The 21763-nt window shown below is 38.5% G+C and overlaps 3 protein-coding genes across 7 annotated transcripts; 2 read left to right on the top strand and 1 right to left on the bottom strand.

Annotated features, from left to right (window-relative positions):
• The first annotated feature begins 7052 nt into the window (after window positions 1-7052).
• Window positions 7053-13133, top strand: dnal1 (dynein, axonemal, light chain 1). Of its 2 annotated transcripts, none has more exons than XM_026353886.1 (8): window positions 7053-7077; window positions 7608-7646; window positions 7894-8003; window positions 8492-8547; window positions 8638-8693; window positions 8839-8965; window positions 9340-9480; window positions 11204-13133. In XM_026353886.1, the coding sequence occupies exons 1-8, from the start codon at window positions 7075-7077 to the stop codon at window positions 11245-11247; spliced, it is 576 nt and encodes a 191-aa protein (XP_026209671.1). In that variant the 5' UTR covers window positions 7053-7074; the 3' UTR covers window positions 11248-13133. The 2 variants fall into 2 exon arrangements, with proteins under 2 accessions (XP_026209671.1, XP_026209672.1); XM_026353887.1 differs by lacking the exon at window positions 7053-7077 and adding an exon at window positions 7148-7270.
• Window positions 13134-13509: 376 nt separating this feature from the next.
• tedc1 (tubulin epsilon and delta complex 1) lies at window positions 13510-17249 on the top strand. 4 transcript variants are annotated; one of them, XM_026355685.1, is made up of 8 exons: window positions 13510-13669; window positions 14050-14134; window positions 14548-14765; window positions 14851-14988; window positions 15228-15296; window positions 16009-16095; window positions 16530-16673; window positions 16867-17249. In XM_026355685.1, exons 1-8 carry the CDS (start codon window positions 13628-13630, stop codon window positions 17221-17223), a joined length of 1140 nt encoding a protein of 379 aa, XP_026211470.1. In that variant the 5' UTR covers window positions 13510-13627; the 3' UTR covers window positions 17224-17249. The 4 variants fall into 4 exon arrangements, with proteins under 4 accessions (XP_026211470.1, XP_026211468.1, XP_026211469.1 ...); XM_026355683.1 differs by having other exon boundaries at window positions 13510-13768; XM_026355684.1 differs by having other exon boundaries at window positions 13510-13771; window positions 14548-14726.
• Window positions 17250-17416: 167 nt separating this feature from the next.
• Window positions 17417-19433, bottom strand: pth2 (parathyroid hormone 2). Its single transcript, XM_026356249.1, has 4 exons — window positions 19310-19433; window positions 18621-18725; window positions 18250-18429; window positions 17417-17943 (listed from the first exon to the last, which is right to left on the bottom strand). The coding sequence occupies exons 2-4, from the start codon at window positions 18722-18724 to the stop codon at window positions 17766-17768; spliced, it is 462 nt and encodes a 153-aa protein (XP_026212034.1). The 5' UTR covers window position 18725; window positions 19310-19433; the 3' UTR covers window positions 17417-17765.
• Window positions 19434-21763: the final 2330 nt, after the last annotated feature.

Raw genomic sequence — 21763 nt, 5'->3', positions numbered from 1 at the left:
CACCCCCCCAAAAAAAAAAAAAAAAAAAACACTGCTACAGACTGTCGCCTCAGGTGTAGTATTGTGTGGCAGTCCCAGACTAGATTCAGATGGTTGATCATCAGCTGGGAGTCTTATAAGTACACTTTGGACAAGGTGGGATCTCAACAAAATGTCTTCACCATAAAACATTATTTCTTTTTTACATTTATGGGAATGTAGACATTTGGCCCTTTACCAGAATTAAATAGCCTAACAGACATTTTCACTCATACTGTGGCCCAGGGGTAAATCCACAGGGGGAAATAGGGGGTGGCTGCCCCTCTCTAGTAGGGTAGCTCATTCTGTCAAGTAGGAAATATCTATCACACCGTACTACTACCTCTTTAAATGAGGTTAAAAGTAATTTGACCTTACTGACCTTAAAAGACTAAAAAACATCAATCATATACAATATGACACAACCAACTGCTTTATTCACAGTAGCTGTATTCAGTAATTGTGTAACAGCAAATTATGTTACAACAGTCAACAAGAATGAGTTGCACATGTTAATTTAAGTGACCATGGCTTATATTTGATTTTGGGGCTTTATTGATACAAGATTTTGTAATTTTCAAGTAAAAAAAGTGCAAATTGTGTTCTGATTGGCCGGCTAGTGTAGGTGAAAGACCACAGCTGGAACACAAAGCAGCTAAACATCTGCCAACTACAGCTGCCAAAATAAACACTGAATCAACAACCAAACGGAACATTGTCACCTTCATGGAGGAGGACTTGTTGCATGAGATGTACTAAACATAATAAACCCACAACTAAGCATCTGTCAGAGAAATGTAGAGTTAGAAGTGCAATATTTTCATCTGACATAAAGTGAAGTTTAAAGTAACATACAATTTTGTAATACAAATAACTAATGTTCAGAGTTAAAAACAAAACAATCATATTGATATAAGGCTGCTCTGGAGACTTGTAATGAAACGAATTCTCAAAAAGACACCAGAATTGGATTAGTCTTTTGAGCTTTCACCCATGTGCAGATTTAATTTAGTTCAACTTATTCCAGTTTATTTATATAGTGCAAAATCACAAGAAAAGTCAACTAGAGGCACTTACAGTGTACGGTTTAAGACCTTCCAAATATAACTTAATACAGAATTATATAGAAAACTCAACAACGACACTTAAGCAGCACTAGGCAAGAGTGGAAAGGAAAAACTCCCTTTGACAGAAGAAACCTCCAGTAGAACCAGGATCAGAGTGGGCGGATATCTGCCTCGACTGGTTGGGGTGAGTGGAAAGAGGAGAGAGAAAAGAACAGCAGGCAATAAGACAACACCAAGAAGCAGAAAAAAAACACTGGGTTGTCAGTAGAACCACTAACTGTAGCGAAGGAAACAGAGAGAGGGAGACAGAAAGGAGGAAACTTTAGGATAGAGGAGACACAAAGTTATTGACATGCAACGGTGGCATTTGGACGCATAGAGAGGAGCTCCATGTATAAATTATATAATATAATTTAAATTAGCTTTTTTTTACATACCTTTTCTACTCACAGGTGAGGGTTTATGGTTGTTCTCAGTAAAGACATGAACAATCAGAACTTGTTTTTGTGTCATTGTTACTTTAGGCACATTGTATTTGTTAGTACTCTTGTCCTAGGTCAGATCAGATCACATTTTGTGACATAGTAATGCAGAAATCCATACAATTCCAAAAGATTCACATAGTTTTTCTTGCCACTGTATCATGAAAAACTCCCCACATCAGCCCACTGATACTGAGAGAGTTAGCGGAGTCTGATGTGATGAGAAGTCAGGATCCTCGTATCCACAGGGTCAGAATTTCAGTTTCAGACAGAAAATGCTTGATTTAGCTAAAATTCAAGTGGTCACTGTCAGACTAATGAAAGCACTAATGCACATTTATGAGGAAAATAAAGCAATTTGAGATGCATCACACATGCCGGGAAAAGCATCATAAATGGATGTTCATCAGTTTGATTAATACCTTTAACCAGCAAAAGTAAGAAGGCTTAGTTGCCTTTGCGCTGACGTAAGTTTTAAACTCACAGCACAGGTGTCTGTCCTCGATAATCTGTCTCTCTGGCTCTGGGGATCCTGACTCTGTCTACCCTATCTTCCTGGATAGTTTTGTACTGGATATTGGACTTTAGGTTGGTCTCTGGTTTTGGATTCTGGTTTTTGGATCTGGAGATTAAATTGTCCACCATTTTCTTTGTAATCCTCCATTTTTGGTCACTTTCCAGACAAAGCATCTTGTCATATTGATTCTGATTTGTTTGTTCGTTCACATGCACGCTGTAGATTTAGTGTTGATGCTAATAAAATATTACTCATCAGCTTTTCTTACATTTTAAGTGTGGTAACAGAATGGACAAATTTAAGGTAAAGTTGCTGAATAACTTCAATATGTTTCCTTTAATATTATTATCAATTTATCTACTTACAAAACAATAGATATACAGTAGGCCTACCCACATGTTTCTGGTCCTGTTACATGAACCTGCTAAAATCCAAGCACTCAAAAATCGAAGCACTCAAACGCAGTGGATGACTGATAAACCTCTGCTCTGGTTGCATACAAGGCATCCTGTGTCCTATCACAGTGTCATGTGATAAAATAGAGTCATAGAACAGAGCGACCGGCTGTAAAATTAACCTGCTGAGTTGAACGCAGCATAGATTCTGTTGTCACCACTGGAGAAATTGTGTGAAGGGGACATTTGCAGTGTAGATGGGACATCCAGCGGCTTGTGAGTTGGGACCGTACCCCCTTTTGACCTGCATTGTCTGAATGAAAGGAGTTTTTAAAGACCAAAAATGACACTCTAACTGCCTTTTACAACTTTTCAGCCAGATTTCCACCATTACGGTTTCATTTTAATTGATATATATTGCCACTAAAATGCTTCAAAGAATTAGGTAAGCTTTTCCATTAGTAAGTTGGTTGTAATTGTAGTATTGCAGATATTTTGCTAAGTCATTATCTAATTGTACAGCAAAGAACTCCCCGTTATAAACCATAATATTAAACTGAAATATCCAGGCTCTGTCATGTTGAAATGGTAAAAACACACTATACTATACTCCTGTCCATAGGTGCTGATGATGGAGAAAAGATGGAGGAAAGAAGAAACTTTTTACAAAAACGTTTTCTACTTTTGATTTTATTCTAATTAATATCTATCTAATATCCAATATTGTCCTAATATAACAATGGTATTGCACTGGAGATTTGGGAGTCATTCTACACAGACAACATTGAATACACAATGGTGGTGGATTCAGTATGATGGAGGACAGGGTTCAGTATTAAGCAGATAGCTGCAATTCATATCATAGACAAGGGGAATTATTTAATAGGTTAATGAAGAAAACTGTAACTGTATATCAATTCAATCTCCAGTGTAAATTATCTTTATAGTGGCCACATCTTGCTCTTCTACACGTTTGCAGCCTTTTAGCTCCTCATCTCCTGTTGTAAAGAGGCTGGAGTTGACCTTAAGCACCCATTCTGTGATCCTCTGGTCAGTGTAATACTCGTCATCGCTGTCCTCGTTCAGCCTCTCCAAATGACCTTTGTCTTCAGAGTCCCCAGATTCTGTTTCAATAGCTGAGTCACTGGAGTGGAAACCTCTTTGTTTGGTTTCTTTGCAGACGGTGGCATCATGTTTAACCTTGACCGGCATCATCGTACTGCTGTCACTGACTCCACGATCTCTTGTGTCATTCTTCCTTTGTTGTGCTGGAGGCTCCACTGGTGCTGGAGTCAGTGTTGCAGCTGGCCGACCACAAAAAGTCCATTTAATATGTCTGCCGCGATCTGCTGCTGCTTTGTTTCCAGCAACACTGATTTGGTTGTATTTGTTGAGCTCCTGATTTACTTTCCCGCATTGAGTAACCAACACATGAAACACGTTTTCTGTCTTAATGTTACCAGTTTGTAAATGGGCGCTGTTTCCTCTTGGTTTGGCTGACTCCTTTCTGGGTGCCAGGAGTGCAGCAGTGTGTTCCTCTTTGCCAGAGATGGTACTTGCTCTGATGATAGGTGGTAGAAGAATGCTTGTCGTGAGTCTTGTTTTAGACAGACCCATGAGACGGTTGGATCTGGTTTGGACATCTGCAGCATCGGCTAATTTTGCAGCAGCTTGAAGATAAATGAAAGATCTCATTTTGATGTCCGCAGCCGCTGGTTCGTCAACCCGCTGGATGCCTACCTCCAAAGTTTGACTTCTTCTTCCACTAACATTCGATCCCAATTGTCCGGACCGCCCACTCTTGTTTAAATCTGACCTATCCCGCTTGTGTAAAGTTTTCATACTGTATCTTCAACAGCTTCTCTACCAAGCAAACTGATCCATGTTTGATGCACACTTGACTGTCAACCTTCTTTTATACTGCTACTGTCAAAACCCTGCCCACTACACACACACACACACACACACACACGCAAGCCTGAGCAGTCATTTGATCTGTAAACAGTAGCCTACCCTATAGTTGTGTTCTTTAAGAACCCAAACTCTCTCACAGCTGATGAAGAGCCACGCATCACAGAGGAGAATCGTCTTTCTCCTTTCTCTTTTCTCTTTTCATGTCAGTGTAATTGGTTGCAGTAATTCTCCAGTCAGAGATGTAAACAATTGCTGAAGAACAGGGATAAATGAGATAACGTAATTATAAAAGTGCCAGTCACGCTTTCAATTTTAAAAACAAGTGTAAAGCCTGATGAAAATATGGTTCTTAAATGTATGTTTGTTCCATTAATGAAGGTTACGTTCTGCTTTTCTGTTCCTGATCTTTATGTCTGCCAGTCTTTCTTTGTGATTTATGCACTGAGTCTGTTTCCATGGCACTTTGTTGCATTTTATGATATATCTAAAGCCTCAAATAAGCTCAAAGGTTTATGGAAATTCTATTAAAAATGTTTTAAAAAAAGTTTTTTCCACACATATCCTATCATCCTGCTTTGCTTAGGTATTAGTTATGTAATGATCAGACATTGTAGAGCTAGCTGGATGGAGATAGGGTAAAGTATGGGTTGAGGATATCCATTGTAAAACCAAAGCAGACCAGCTGGTTCAAGCGTAGGCAGCCCAGGTCCCGCTTACTTACCAACCATTCCTGCACTTACAGCTTCTGATTGGCTGAACACACCTGATCCAGGTGATCAGCGGTTGGTAGTTAGAAAACAAGCAGGACTGTCAGGACTCTCTAGGACAGGGTTGTTCCCCCCTAGCCTAGTTTTACTTAAAGACTTGATGCAAGACTTTTTTTGATAAAGATTCCAAAAGATATTCTTAAAGACCAAAGTTTTTAGCAGCTTATAAAAAATATAATGCAAGGAAACAGTTAGCCTAGCCTTGAGATCAATCGACTCATCTCACCTTCACTCATCTCCGAATATTTATTTCTTCTTTCATTCATTGTCCGTGTTGCGCTTGAGGCATTTCTTTCTTCTGCCCTCACAGTTCTCCAGGCATGTCTCCGAGATTAGGCCTCTTGTAAAATATTCACCACTGAGGGTATTTGATATGTGTGTATATAGTTCAGATCGTCAGAGCAGGAAACAAGTGGTATGTACTGCAAACCTAAACCTGAGGTTTCAGTTTCAAGTCACATTCTCTGTTTAAGAGCTCCTGAGTGACTCCATCTAAATCCACTTCCTGGTCATTTAATTAAAGCTCAAAGATTCAGGAGATGGACGAGGGTCTTGTTTAGCTGCTCTGACAGACCTTGTGCAGAAAACAAACATGATTTTCAAGCATGATTTTCCCTGAAACAATCAAATTCTCTCAAATGTTAGATATCAGTAAATCATATTGTACATGCAAACGCCATTAAGTGAGGACAGTTTCTCTCAATCTTTCAACTTGTTAATATATGTGCGTCACCAAATACGTTGTATACTGTATGCTGTATACAACAATGTGTCTGGGACAGGCAAAGGCTCTGGAGCTGCAGAAGACACATTGTAAGTTGTGCGATGATCTGTGACACAGTACACCTCCTGCAAAAGGCAGCTAGTTGGCTGGACGCGGTGAGCTCATTTCTTCCACTGACAGCTGGTGATGGATGAGTTTTTGACAGTGTGACAGGAGAAGGGGTTCGGAAATGCAGATTTCACAGGTTACTTCACCAGGGTCATTGATTGTATGCCTAAATTAAATCAAAATGTGTTAGAGTTTCAGAAACAGTACTATGAAAATACATTAAATCAATAACTGAGTTATATTCCTCCAGAACTGCTAGAAGAATGCAGGCTTTATGGACATTATAGGATCAGATCAATATGACTATGGCTTGTTGCCACAGATTGGTCAGACTGGTCAATCCCACACCTATTCACCACATTAAAATCAGACAGTAAGATATTTCCTCAATACCTTGGTACTTAATATCTTGTCTTATTTCATTTCTTCATGCCCTCCTGTGTTCAAGGCATACCAATGACTCTTATGACTTAGATGCAGTCCAAAGGTTTGATCACTGGATGGCGCTGTTGTCCTTCTATGTGAATAATCCATCAACTGCAGTAAATTGTCAAAGTCTTTTCTTTTTTTTAATCTTTATCTTTAAAACTGTTAAAACACTGAAAAACAATTTATATATTACAAAATACAAGCCTTAGCCACCGTACATTTATATGCTGTACATGTAGCAGTGACATTCCCCCAAGAAGTGTATTTTTTAAGATACCATACTACTATTTACATTTTATCTCCAATAATTCATTCATATTATCAACAACAGGAAATTCTATGATTTATATATTTTGTAGTAAATATTAGAGCATGTACTTGCAAAAGTGATTATCAAAGTGCAAATACTTCCCTAAAAAAGTAGTAGTCTTACAGCAGGTGCTTCCTCGACCCGATCATCATTAATAATAAAAACTTGCCTCTTCTTATTTTATTAATCTAAATTCAGTTATGAGTTCATTAATAATAATCTTCTTATTTTATTCATCTAAATTCAGTTATGAGTTATAATCTGGTTCAGTTAAACTGCGCAGGCGCAGTTTGTTAGTTGTCTGTCAGTGCCATAGCAACCAGAGCAGGTCTCAACCATCAACATGGTGGGTGTTTGCATTCTCGGTCACATTTGACTATTGTGTGTTTTTTTTTAACTAATGTATGCTCTTCTAACTTTAACCACCTATCCAAACAGGCAGTGCCTTTGTCATGGAGTCATAGTTGACCGTATTTGCAACACTGTCGTCGCTGGGAGCTAATATTTAATTAGCCAGATAGCTAACGTTAGCGCTAAGTGTCGGTTAAACTAACGTTAGCTGGCTAACAACTCAGCTCCACTCTGCCCTAAACGCGTCTGGGTCTAACTGCTCCTTTTACCTACTGCTAAATCTAGTATTTGCAGGGAGAAGACAAGTTAGAGTGGCTACTTAACTAGAACCAAATCTGTAGCAGTCAAAACCTAAGATGGAAATTACAATAATGGTTGTTCTGAGGTTTTGATTTATAGAAATGTTGACGATGTTGTTAGCTTGTCTATTGTAGGGTAACGTTATCTACCTGGCTGCTAATTTGTCATCGCAGTATAATTCAGCACCTCTACGTCTAACTAACTGATGTTATGCAATGTCTCCAGGCCAAAGCAACGACTGTGAGAGAAGCACTGGCCAAATGGGTGAGTGGCTTACACACACAGCTGAAACACACACACACACACACACACAGAATACCATGCAGCACTGTTGAAGAGAATTATTTGATCAAGTATGTAGAATTTGAAGCTGGACATTCCTTGTACAGTATATTTGTATAGTTGTAACGTAGTTATAACAGTAAATTCCCCTTTTTCTCCCTCTCTCTCTCTCTCTGCATCTGTGTGTGTGTGTGTGTGTGTGTGTGTGTGTGTGTGTCTGCGCGCACAGGAGGAGAAGTCAGGGGAGAAAGCAAATGAAGCTAAAGCCATAAAACTGTATGGTCAGATTCCCCCTATAGAGAAGATGGATGCTTCTCTCTCGACACTCACCAACTGCGAGTGAGTCATTTAGAATTACACTTACTTATATCCACGAGGTATCATTCGTAGGTTGATATGTTAAGCATGTTTTAAAGGAGGACAGCGTGTTTCTGCTTTTCAACCTACAGTAGCAGTTTGTTAGACTCATTCATTCATTAGTTCCATCACAGACTGTTCTCCCTGTACTCTGTGTATATTTCAGTATTGCCAACAGCATAATCAACAGTATAAAGCAACACATTGGATGAATGAAACCAAATGAACCAAAACCACAGCTAATATTGAAGGTTACACATCAGAAGATAAATGATGCAAATCTTTGCCACAAAGCTGTGAAACTACAGATAACATATTTCTCAGTGTGTGAACTGAACTGTTGCAGACCAGTTAAGAGCCAGCAACTAGTAGTAGCTAACTTAACCATATTGTTTAGTCAGTAAATTTTTAAATCAGATTAGTATCATTCTTCAATTACCTGATATGTTATTGTACTGGAACCTCTGCAGAAAGCTGTCTCTGTCCACTAACTGCATTGAGAAAATAACCAATCTGAATGGCCTGAGTGAGTACTGGCTGTGTTAAACAAAATAATAACTACATCTACAGATGGAAATGTGGCATTGTAATGTGATGTTGTACTGTGTGCTTCCAGAAAACCTGAGAATATTGTCATTAGGAAGGAATAATATAAAGGCGTTCACTGGACTGGTAAGTTATGAGACCGATTTTCCTTCTTTCTTTCTCATCACGGTATTTAACACTTTTTCTAAAAGCATATGCAGACATGCTTACACATGCTAAATAAATAATTTGGACATACATTATGGGTGTGTGTGCACGCGTGCATGTGCAGGAGGCAGTAGGGGACACATTAGAAGAACTGTGGATCTCCTACAACTTGATAGAGAAACTGAAGGGAATACAGTGCATGAAGAACCTGAAAGTCCTCTACATGTCCAACAACCTGGTCAAAGAATGGGGTAAGCTACATTCAGAAATATAGTCAACTCATCCTCAGATTTAAAGTAGACAAAGCCAGGCACAGTAGATTGCATTACAATGTTTTTATTTTCCTCTTATTAGTCCTTATTTTTAACATCTTATGTTTTATTAAATAGGATAAATATGTCACAGTGAGCTTTTAAATTAGCATTTAAAAGCTGATACTAAAAGCTTCAGCTGCATTTTCTGCTGGACACACATACTTTGTCAGTGTGTCACTTCTCAGCATAGAAGTTTAGTGTGATTAATCTTATATAATCTTATTTTCATTAAGTTTCGTTATGTGCTGATGATGTGTTGGTGTGAAACTCTTTAGTTTGGTATGTATTATGCATTTGTCTGTGTTGTGTAGGTGAGTTTGTAAGGCTAGCAGAGCTACCGTGCCTTGCTGACCTGGTGTTTGTTGGAAATCCTCTGGAGGAGAAGTATTCAGCTGAAGGATCCTGGATGGATGAAGCCTCTAAAAGACTTCCTCATCTGAAAAAACTAGATGGTTAGTATTTCAGCGTACAGTTCCAGGGTACATACTTAGTTAAGCTTTAGTTAGGAAGGAAAATCTTATCAAGATCAAGATTTTCTTTGCAAGACAGAACAAAATACAGAACATATACAGTGGCAAGAATTTTTTTTTTTTCTGCAATCATTTGTCATGTGATATGATGTTCATCTAAGTCAAGAGTATTAACAACTATAATGTGCCTAAAGTAATAACACAAAACTATTCTGATTTTTCATGTCTTTATTGAGAACAACCATAAAAACAACCATAGAGAACCTCATAGTGTAGTGGAAGTGTATGTGAACCCTTAGAATTAATTACTGTTTGACACCCACCCCCTCGAAGCCATTCTGTTGTGTGTTTTGGGTCATTGTCCTTCTACAGAATTTCACATTCTCACATTATCTGGAAGACTGTTTTGATACACTTGGGAATTCATCTTCCCCTCAATCACTGCATGCTTGCCAGGCCCTGATGCAGCAAAGCAGGCCCAAATCATTATGTTTCCTCCACTATAGATTACAGTTGGGATTATGTTTTCAATATTAGTATTCAGTGCGCTTTTTACATAAGATGTAGTGCTGTGTGTTCTTTCCAAATAGTTAAATCTTAGTTTCATCAGTCCACAAAACATTTTGCCAATACTGCTGTTGAGTGGCAATGTGCTCTTTGAAAAACTTTAATGTTCTTTTTGGGAAAAAGCAGCTTGTCCTGGTGTCCTGCCATAGACACCCTGCTAGTTCAATGTTTTACGTACTGTACACTCATGAACACAGATGTTTGCCAGTTCCAATGATGCTTTCAAATCTTGGCTGCCACACGCGGTTGCTACTTCACCTGATTGATAAGTATTTGTTGTTCTCTTGGGGTCATTTTGACTGGCTGCCCACTTCTTAGTAGAGTAGCCAAAGTCCCAAAGTGTCTCTATTTGAAGATTGTTTGTCTAACTGTAGACTGGTGAATTTCTATATAGTCTTTGACATCACATGTGTAACCCTTTCCAGCTTGATCAGTTCTTTTATGGTTGTTCATTTAAAGACATTAAAGATCAGAATTTTTTTTGTTAATATTTTAGGCACATTATATTTGTTAATACTCTTGATGAAGATCAGATTATGTTTTATGACAAATCAATGCAGAAATTCCATTCCATTCCATTCACATACTTTTTCTTGCCACTGTACACAATACAAGAGAGTCAAATACACTTAATTCACCAAAATAATAATCATATTCAGTCAAACCCCAATTTGCCTAAGTGGGCTTTACAGTCTATATAACAATGACACCCCCTGCCTATAGACCCTCAAAACAGATAAGGAAAAAGCAAAAAGCCTTTAATAGGAGAAGAATGGAAGAAACCTGAAGGAGAGCAACAGAGAATGTAATCCTCCTCCAGGACAGACAGATGGGAAATAGCTGTTTTGTGTAGAGCACTTAAAAAGTGATTTTCAAAGTTTAGTAGAAAATAATGATGGAAGGATATTTACTTCAATATAAGTGGAATAGGTCAAGCAACTTCATATTTTCCCCAAATCACAATGAACGTAACCTGTAAAAGTTTTTTTCCAGGACACTTACAAATGCATAATTTTTACCAAAATGCTTTGAGGTTTGTAAAATGAAACGCGTTAGCTTAGTTTGACATTGTCAGTTCCAAGTAATACGTTCCTGCTTTAACGATGGAATTGATAATCTCTTTTTCTCTTTCTCCTAGGAACCCCAGTCATCAAACAGGAAGAAGATGAAGGAGAGAGTTGAGAAACTTAACTATCTGCAAAACTGCAACACCATTGTCATGGTGCTTCTCTTTATATAAACTAATTTTTACAATAGCACAGATGTTGTTGTAGATCAACAAGCACAAAATGTCAGGCCCCGTTGGTTTTGAGACCAGAAACAGGTTTTGATGCACACTTTAATTAGAATCACATTTTGACTACCGTACATAATAAGCATACTATCTAATATCTAATGCATATGACAATATGTATATGATATTATATTTTTACTGTCAAAACATGGAGCATTTTGAAGCAAATATTTATTGTTCTGACTGTGGACAGTTGTGGTACAATACAAACAAATGGGACAAAAACACTGTATATTTTTAAAAATGTCACTACATGCCTCTAAGCTTTGTAGCAAGAACTAAAGCACAGTGTAGTACACAGACTTGTGAGCAGAGACATTTGTGAGGACCAAGTGTTGATCAGGTAATACCATTGGCACCTTCCTTCCAGAAATTCTCTAATCTAATGGGAGGTGGCTGTAAATACTTAACACCTTAAACATCACTCTCTGTCCACAGTGTCACCATGAGTGCTGACCAAATAAAGCTAAAGATTTCTGTGGCTAGGTTATGTTACATTTACATCACACTGAACTAAGCTGTGGAACAGCTGGTCTTTAGGTAGAGTGACTTGAAGTGAGACATTTAAAGGTCAACCACAAACGTTGCTTACTGCCATGGCAGTTAAAGTATGTGACTTTTTAAAACATTTTGTATTGGAGATATGCTCTATAACCTTTAAAATCTTAATGTAGCGATGTGCTATCGAAACCTCCTGTGATACAGACTTACACACTAGCACTGGCAGTAGTGCTGAGATAAATGTATTTCCATATAAAGGTTTTTAAGCGATGGCCCCTTCTAATCAATCTGGATTCCCAGAAGTTCTGTCTAAATGACTGTCCTCGCTCTAAATAAATATGCCACAAACATTTCATAAAACATTCAAAGAATCTTGTTAATCTATAGGGGAAATTGCTTTGTCTTGTTACATCATAACATAAAAAAACTCATTTCATATATTGAATGTAAATTATGTTGTTGACACCCTATCACAAAATAAGTAAGGGTTCTTAACTCTAAAAACAAACAAACAAAAAAAAATTCAAGGTAGTGTGGATGACTAGCCTGTGCTGTATTTGGAAAATTCATTGTCATTATTAATGTGCAATTTGCAGTATGTTTGCGTTTGATAAATTTACAGTGAATGTTAAAACCGGTTCTTAGCATTGTGTTTCTGCTTGCTTGTGTTTTGTGGTAACACAGGCTGTCACACAATATACCATATTTTCGTTTAAGGGAGCAGTTTAGAGAAGTGCAACAGGGGTCCTGCAGACACCATTCTCAAATGCGTTTGTACGATGTTGTGTTTTGTGAAATGTTTTCTGAAATTCATTTTGTGGAATTTTATGTTTTGCACCTCATAGCTACTGTAGAATTCATATACACTGTAATAGCCTTTCAGCAGGCCTGTAGTAAATACATCCACGGCCTGATTTAGTACTGTGTTGAGGTCTTCCTAACGAGAAAACATTAAAACATATATGCACATCTAACACAAGTGTGCACTGTACTAAGGCTGGAATAAAATGGGTTATTTTTAATAGCAGAAACTAGTTTTCTGTATTTTTCCAGTCTGCTTTTGGATAGATTTTGTGCTGCATGCAGTTTAAACAATATTCCTGCTCTTAAATATCACAGTTAATCAATTCTTTATTAATCTACATATCTTTATATGTAGATATCTACATGACCAAAATTCCACTTAGTTTTTAAATAATTTTAAGGCATGTTTGTACATAAAATTGTGAGTTGTTGAATGGTTTTTAAATTATTTTGATATATTAAATAAATATTATTGACCTAATATTCTTAGTTGAGTCTTGTGATGATTAATTGTGAAATTTGGTAATACAGTATGTAATATACCTAGCTAGTAGTCTGCAGTTTGTAATTGGGCTGAAAGGCTTTTACATTTCTAAATAAATAGCCGTAAAGTAAAATATTCAGGAATCAGTCTTTTGATTTCACCATCTGTAAATCAGTGAAATGCATTTTAAATACTTTGGACGTGCTACTACGCTTTTAAGGATTTGTTTATGAGCCAATGAAAAGACCGTCCGAGCCACGTCTCTGAGGATCACATTTATCATTGGTTAACTAAAACGTCAATCAACATTACGCTCATTCGCTTCCTTGGCAACGGCTTTCCACCCGGAAGTTGATGTTTTTGCCGCGAATTATTAACGACTCGCCGTCCCAGGCCAGAGGTGTGTTTGAGAAACGTCTTTACCGAGCGTTGCTGTTGAACATGCTGTTTATCTGTCTCGGTAGTTTGCCGCGGTCGTAATGCAGCGGAGTAGAGCAGCAGTGAATGTGGAAGTAAAGCAGGTGATTGGAAGTCTGTGCAAACTGCTGGCGGCCACCGGCCTGGACGCTGTCCCCGCACCGGAGGCCTTCAGACGGGCAAAATTCAGTGGGGGAGTCGAGGTGGTGCGTTCACTGCTTGTTGTTAGTGTCTGGAATAATCAGTACGCATCCAGTAGGAAAACATGTAAACAAGTGATTATGACAGACAGGAGCTGCATTATATTCTAATGAATCCAGTTAATGATAAAAATGTAATCATTTACAATGATACCAGTGTCATATTATCAATGAGCAGAATTAAAGCCGTACTTTTAGATCACTTTAATTACTTATTGTTTCGTTGGCCTCTCTTCCAGAGTCACTTCTCTTCCTAACTCACTCCGCTTGCTGTCTTTTCTCAGGAGAATCAGTTTTGGCAGCTTCTGAGCAGCATCCTTCACACAACTGGCGTTGTTCACTCTGAAGCAGGTGCACTTCCAAAAGGAGGTCAGTAAAGTTTATTGGCTACTGGACTGATTTCCATTTCATCTGGATTAATTCACTTTGAAAAAACAGAACTTGATATGATATGATATGACATGACCTGTTTGCAAATATTGTGCTTACACTGTCTATAGTAACCTGCATTTAATTTATACAGTGTATTTGATTGGAAACTAAATAGAATTTCAAATAAAGTCCTTTGGGTTTGAGTAAGGCTAGTTTGTCTATGCAGCGGAAATGTATATTGACAGACCTACAGTACCACGCTATGTGTGTGGTTATAAAAATATCTTCATGTTGTTGACTGTTGACTTTGTTGCTTACTTCCTGTAGCATCATGTTTTGATGATGTAGACTGAGACATTTTTGGATTAAAATAGTTAGATGAATGTGCTTTTTCCTCTGTGTGTGTGCAGCCTCAGAGCACAGGAAGCTGGTGGCTGCAGGTCTCTGGCAGACTGGTTACTATGCAGAGTGGATGTATGGGAGGGAGCACGGAGGACAGGAGGGAAGGAATTTATCCAGCAAAGATCTCCTCTTGGCCCTAGGATGGCTGCTCGCTACAGGAACACTAGAAAAACTGCTGGCACAGCGAGTACAACAACTGGACAAAACATTACTCACATCTCTACCTGTAATGTTCCACTTGTGTTTTATTAACACACCAACACAGTATACTGGTAAATCTGAAATCTATAATCTCTGTCTATGTGTGTTAGGTGAACACTCAGGTTTGTCATGGTCTCCAGTTTGACTCGGCCTCGCTGCGGAGACTTCAGTGGCTCATTGGTAGTCTGAGACACCAGGGCCGAATACTGCTTTCCATGTTAGGAGAACGAACTCGGTTGCTGCACGCTGTGAGAACATCTTGTTTTTCCTTTCACCCAGCTGCTCATTAATTGTTCAAAGTACAACACATTACATGTTGAAGAGCACAGTTCAGTGCACGATCATTTCAGAAGACATTAGTACTGTGTGCAAAAGAGACAATTGCTAGAATGCATACAAAATTCGTTGACCTCAAACATTTTCCTGTGAAATATGTGTAGCGCAAATGGTGAGATTTAACTCTAACTCAGAAATGGACCTGTTCCAGGTTTTGTCTGCCAGCCTCTCCTCCGCTGTGCCATCCTCATCTGATCAGAGCTCCACAGCGCTAGATGATGTAAGTGTGTGTGTTGATAGAAATGAATTCCTGATAAAGTGCTCTACCTGTTCCTGTGGAACAGTTCATATAGTAAGAATTCTTCATTCACTCAAGTTAACGTCTGAAGACTAATTTTTTTTTTTTTTCAATTTGTAAATAGTTGTAGATAATATAAAAAACTAAGTAAACGTAAGTACCTCAAGTAAAAGTCATGCCTTCATTAATTATGTTATCTAAGAAAAAAGTACTATTAGCAAAAATAAAAGTACTCTTAATGCAGTGTTGCTCATTTCACATTGGTGAATAATATTTTTGCATTGTAAACATAACTAATGTTACAGCTGGTAAAGTTGCAGCTAATATGCACAGCCAAGTGTTTATAGTAATACATCATTGTTTTTCAGCTGGTTACATTTTAAGAATCTGCAAAGTAACTAAAACTGTCTAATAAATGTAGCAAAGTGAAAAGGACACAAACATTTCAATACTCAAGTAAAGTACAAATACCTTAAAACTGTACTTAAGAACTGTACTTGAGTAAATGTACTTGAATTTTTTTTTTCAAGCTCTGAAAAAAAGCTAATATATGCAAAACTTAATAATAAACATATATAAAAATATGCAAAATGTACAACTGTATGAGTTACACATTGTCTTGATGCAGTATGCGTTAATGTGTCTTTAAAATGATATTGTGAAGTGTGTAAATGTGCCTCTGCGTTACACACAGGACTGTGTTCGTATGCGGCAGCTCTGTGACCTCTTAGAAGCATATGTGAACTGGAAGCAAGTGGAGAAAGTCTTCTGGACTTGGATGGTGAGTTAGACAATAACCACGTCTATAACTTTGCGATTAATTGAATTTTATTTTACAATTTTGGCTTCAGATCCTAATAGAAAGAACACAGTTGAAATAAAACCTAAACCAGGCTGTGACATGTAGCAGGAAGAGCTAATCATCAAGAATTGTGGCAGCAAATCTCTAGGGTATGACGGGAAATATTGTTTAATCAGGGAGCAACTTTTTTATTTGTAAAACAATTTCTAAACTGTCAATTGCACAAGAAGTCCTCACAGCCTACCAGAGTGGAAAAACATTTAATGCATGTTTTTTTTTATTACCATTTAGATTTCTTTAGAATGATCTCTAACATCTCTAACTTCTCTGTCTCCTGTCAACATACTGCATTCCCAAACCACCTAATTCTAGAATCGTTCTGTCATGTAATCATGTAATGTGTGTTTGTGTAGGACAGTGTGGTGGAATGCCGTCTGTCAGAACCTGTTGTTAACAAACCTTCACATACACCCAATGTGAGCGCAAGAATGTGTCACCAGGGAAACCAGGCGCTAGAGAAACTGGAGGACGTGCTATCGAAACTGCCCACGGCACAGGTGTGTAACACACCCACACTGCAAACATGACCGGATAAAAGTTTGGAACACACAAATGGCAGAGACCTCACAAAACAAAAATAAGGTGAATTTGAGGATCTAACAAAGGACCATAATGCATTGTGCTTTAAGAATACATCGCTACACAAACAGCATTTGTTTGTTCACATTGTGCTGTTGTTTTATTTTCAAGAAAGCACAGAGGACAGGTAAAGAGGATGCTGAAGACAGGGGAACACAGATGCAGGACAGATTGGACACCACCTCCCTCGCTCTTCTCTTTTCTCCCCTGCCCCTACCCTCCCTCTCCCAGGCCTGCCGAGCCAGGCTTCAGGCCGATAGGCCAGTCAGACACAACAGGCACCAAGCAGAGGGACTCCACGACAGGGCGAAGGCTGAGCAGGAGCTGCAGCCTTCTGAGGCTGTACGGGTACTTCTTCAGACAGAGGCTCAGCTGCTGCAAAGGAGGAATCAGCAGAGACTGGCCAACAGGATGATGCTGCAGGACATTATTGGCAAGCTGGATGAACTCGTTTTGATTCCACCATAGACTTTTTTTTAAGAGAATGATAAAAAAAGAGCAATAGTGAATAAAATAATATATAATTTTTGTGTTGGGCCTACTGATTTATTAATTTGGATGTACACCATTTTTGAAAATTTTGATTATTAGAATTCCTTTGGTTGTTGAAATAATACTATTAAATTCAGCTGTCATGATCTCAGTACTGCTGTATAGAGTCAAACACAAGCTACAGTTGTCAGAAACATTATTTGCATATTTATTTATTCATCAAATTGGATAACACCAGATTACAAACTCGGTTTATATTTGAACATAAAGAAAAACACATTTCTTATTCTTAATTCTCTCTGTTACAATTTAGAGAAGGACTGGAATAAAATAGTTTATGGCTGTGTAACAAAGCATAGAAAATCCATAGGCTAGGAACTATACTGAATACAATGATGGTTTAATGTGTACCTCATCTTCTTATGTGACAAGTTGACTGTCACCCAGATAACTGGTGCATCACTTTACTTGCTTGTGTTGACTGAGTTCCTTGTAAAACCAGTGTAGACACTAAATTATCATGAAGAATTCACCACCAGCAGTTTCTGCATGTAGGAGTTGAGCCACTTCTGTCTCTCCATGGAGGTGAGGAGCTTGCTCTTCTCTCTGAAGGCAGCATCATCAGCCACCACCATGTTTCTCTTCACCATCCCGGATCCCTGAGATAACCATTCAGCCGGCCAGGCCTTCTCCATGCTGCAGAGACATCACAACACATCACCTCCAGGTACTGTTCCACACAGTTCAACGACAGATTGTTAGGCTAGCTGTTTCCACCTATTTCTAGTCTTTATGCTAAGCTAAGCTCCTGGCATTAGCTTTACATTTGACTCATTTATTCTACCCTCTTTAATCTCTACTAATCTCTCTACTACCTCTACTGCTACTCTGGGCGCAACAGTTGACAGAAAGCTGTGGGCCCAGGAGATGATATCTGTGTTTCAAATATTCAGTTTCATGTTATCACCTCATTAAAGCATCTTCCTCTCCCTGTGCAGTTACCTTGCCTCCGCCCTCTCTGGGGCATAAAGCCACGCCTCCCTCATCAGTCCTGCCTTGCTGTTGGCTGCTTCTCTGAGGCTGGGCGGTGACATCATTTGAATGCTCCAATCACGGAGGGAGATGGAGGGAAACAGGACATCCCAGTCGCCTCCTTTAGGTTCCTCTGATTCATCAGGATTTCTGAAATTCAGATAAAACAACTCTTACTGATTTTTGTTACTGAGATCCTTGAATATTTTCAAAGCACAGCATGGAAAGATAAAAATAAATAAATAGAAAATTAGAAAATATAAAACATGTTAACATAGTAAAATTCACATAGACATAGACTTGTGTGTATTTCTACATTTTTTTATTTAGTGAGTAACCACCTGAGGGGTAGTCGGGCCTGAGGGAAGCCAGATGTCACTAAGGTCGTACTCAGGATGCAAAGCAACAGAAAGGATGTACAGGGGAAAACAGGTAGCAGAGACATCCTACAAAAAACAGCATCCTTTAGAGATGTTAACTGACAAACACATACATCAACATATGGCATAACAGTTTTTCTAGTTGTCAAGTTGAGTCTTTCTTTTGCAACCCTATTGAAAATCAGTAATAAAAGTACAAAGAGCAGTTTGAAAACAGTGATGCACTTTTTTCCTTTCTATCTGATGGAAACAGAGTGAGAAGACTTTATTAGCTATTCTGTTTTTATGTGTGTGAACATTAATTATGTTTTATTTTACTTGATAACTTGTAATAACACTAATTTTATTTAAAGTTTGACATTTCTATGTTTTAAATGCTACCAAATTGCTGAAAGAATGTTTTTATGTTTTTATCCTAAGTGGCAAATGATAGAGAGCAAAAGGTCAAGACTCATATTAACAGTAAAAAATACTATTTATGTTCTTTACTGGAAAATCCATGAATGTAACAGTAAACAGTTTATTCCATCTTACTGGTGACTCAGCCTGCAGTCACAGTTTAAAATGCCATGACCCTCATTAATAATGTTGGTTAGAAGAAGTGTCTGAAGTTGTTATAAGGCTGCTACAACAGATGGCTGGTATCTTACCTGCTTCTCGTGTGGGAACGTTGATCCGTTTTTTTGATAACCAGCAAGCTGCGTGTCAAATGTCAGGTTAGAGGTCAGAAGTCACTCGAGTTGAGAAATGTTGTTGGACGAACCACCAGCAAATGGAAGAACCTCTTTTTTTTTTTTTTCTCCTAAGCAGGTAGCAGCTTGAGTCAAAACTTGGATTTCCACTCTTGCGGTTTGGCGTTGCTGCTGTGCCTCATGCACGTCAACAGTGGCTTGAACCCACCAGATGCTTGTCTTACATATTTATATACCCTGGACTTGAGTGCTTAAACCCTGCATCCCCACTAACCCACCCACACATATACACAAGCATACACACTTTTCACCAGATCAAACCAACTTTGAGTTTAGCATGCAAGAGGAAGTGCTGTTAGCTTGTTAGTGTCCCGTTTCAAAGACTTAGTCATGGTGCTGTGGTAGAGGAGCGCGCATCTTATTACTGAAAATCATTATAGTGTTTGTGTGTGTATACATTATGTGAGAGTGCTCAACAATGACTTTCTCTGTCTAAGACCTTTCTCCAAAGTATTTCAGTCTCGCTTTATCTACATAGAACATATGGACATGAACATAATCGTTCTTAAAATATATTATGGCCTATTAAGGATCAAATAGAGTAACTTATCTGGATCTTGCAAACTTAGCATACAGGTAGTATACAGTTTTAATATCAGTCATTATTCAGTTTAGTGGCTGGACGTTAATGGCATTGCACTTTAACACATGAGCTGTCAAAACCTCTACAACAGAGTTGTTTTGCACGATGTCTCTATTCATAATTGCACCTACGGTGTGATTTCATATATCATATGAACATACAGGTATCTAGTAGACACATTGAAAATGTGCTCACACTACGTCACGCTTTCATAGCAGAGTGGGGTTTAGTAAACATTTGCAGGACAAATCAGTTTAAAAGTGTCCTGCGGCTCTCCGGTCACACCCAATGGGAGGTCAGAGTATTGTTTTGTGAAGAGTCAGCTATGACTACTGGATAAAGACATCTTGTTAGAATGTCAGATTCAAAAAACCTTCAATCTCCAGGCATCAGCTTAACAGCTAAACAGGAAATGGTAAAAACGTCTCTATCTATTGATCTATATTTGATCATTTGCCCCAGGGTCATGAAACACTTTCTATATGTGGATGCCTACTGAAGCAGGCGCAAAGGGTGGAGATTCTCTGGAGTTTGTTAGCGTACAGGAAGCTTGTTACCATTTAAGGACCTTGTTATGCTTCTGGTGGGAAATAATGACCTGCAGACAGGAAGCAGCTGGTCTTAACAATGGCACAGCGGCACTCTGATGTTACTGAGGATAACAAGCTTCACACACACAACACCTGACTCACCTCACACTACTTATGTTCTCCCATCACTGTATTGTTTCTTTGGCTTGTGGAAAGGCCATTAGACCAATGATCACATTGTGGAGAAATTCAGGGCCTATCAGGGTGTTTGGTGGTTCTCGAAATGTTAAAGTTTGTCGACACCCCTGACATCAACAGTGGACCATTAATACTGTCCACTGCTGCGAGATGTACAGTGGATTGCAAAGTAGTGAGCAATAAGGGTCAAAAGGCTGAACTATGCCGTACAACACACACAGAAAACAGAAAGAGGCTGTTGTGGGTATAGTATGCTTAAAAATAACACGTTTGTATGATGTGACATCTAAATACAGTCCTTACAAATGTGTTTAGTTCAGGTTCTCTGACTGTTTCCCACCTTTCTCTAGGAATTCTGGTAATTTTTGCAGTCTTTATGTAATGAACTGTACCAGTTGGATGGTAGGAGTGACACAACTTACCTAGAATACTGAGCTCGCTTCTTCTTACAGATACACAGGTTTCCAAAGTTCCAGTACACAGTGCAATAACAGACTGTGGCAAAGACAGGGCTGCCTCAAGACAAGATGGTGCCACCGAAATGATTTTAGACCTGTTATTCTAACGTAAAAATATTGTATTGTTGGGGCCTCAAGACTGTTCTACATACAACTTGTATTTTACTAAATCCCATTGTTCCTGTTATACAAGGATCATCAACACAGAGATGAATACATCAATACACATTATCCTGCTGATAAACACCAACTATTCATGTCCCATTCAGTTTCAGCTAAGTGAGGATGTATTAAAAGCCTGAACGCCATAATTATTGCATTTATATGGAATGAAATTCATGAGAATTCTAGACAAAGGCATCCACTGTAGATGTAAGAGCTGTGGCATTTTACTGTGCTGCAGACAAAAACAAAGTGCAGTTCAGCTTTTCTGTTCTGCTTCCTTCTGTCCCCCAGTTTTTGTTCTGTTCTTTGTGTCCTTGTATTCTAGCACCAGTCTCACAGCCTTGGTCTGTTAATGGTTCGTGTTAAAGCAGTTTTCAATACAGTGATCAGCTACAACAGTGGCACATGAATGTTGTGG

Source organism: Anabas testudineus, chromosome 12 (assembly GCF_900324465.2).
Source record: "Anabas testudineus chromosome 12, fAnaTes1.2, whole genome shotgun sequence".
Taxonomy (NCBI): Eukaryota; Metazoa; Chordata; class Actinopteri; order Anabantiformes; family Anabantidae; genus Anabas; species Anabas testudineus.
This window is presented reverse-complemented; position numbering and strand designations above follow the sequence as displayed.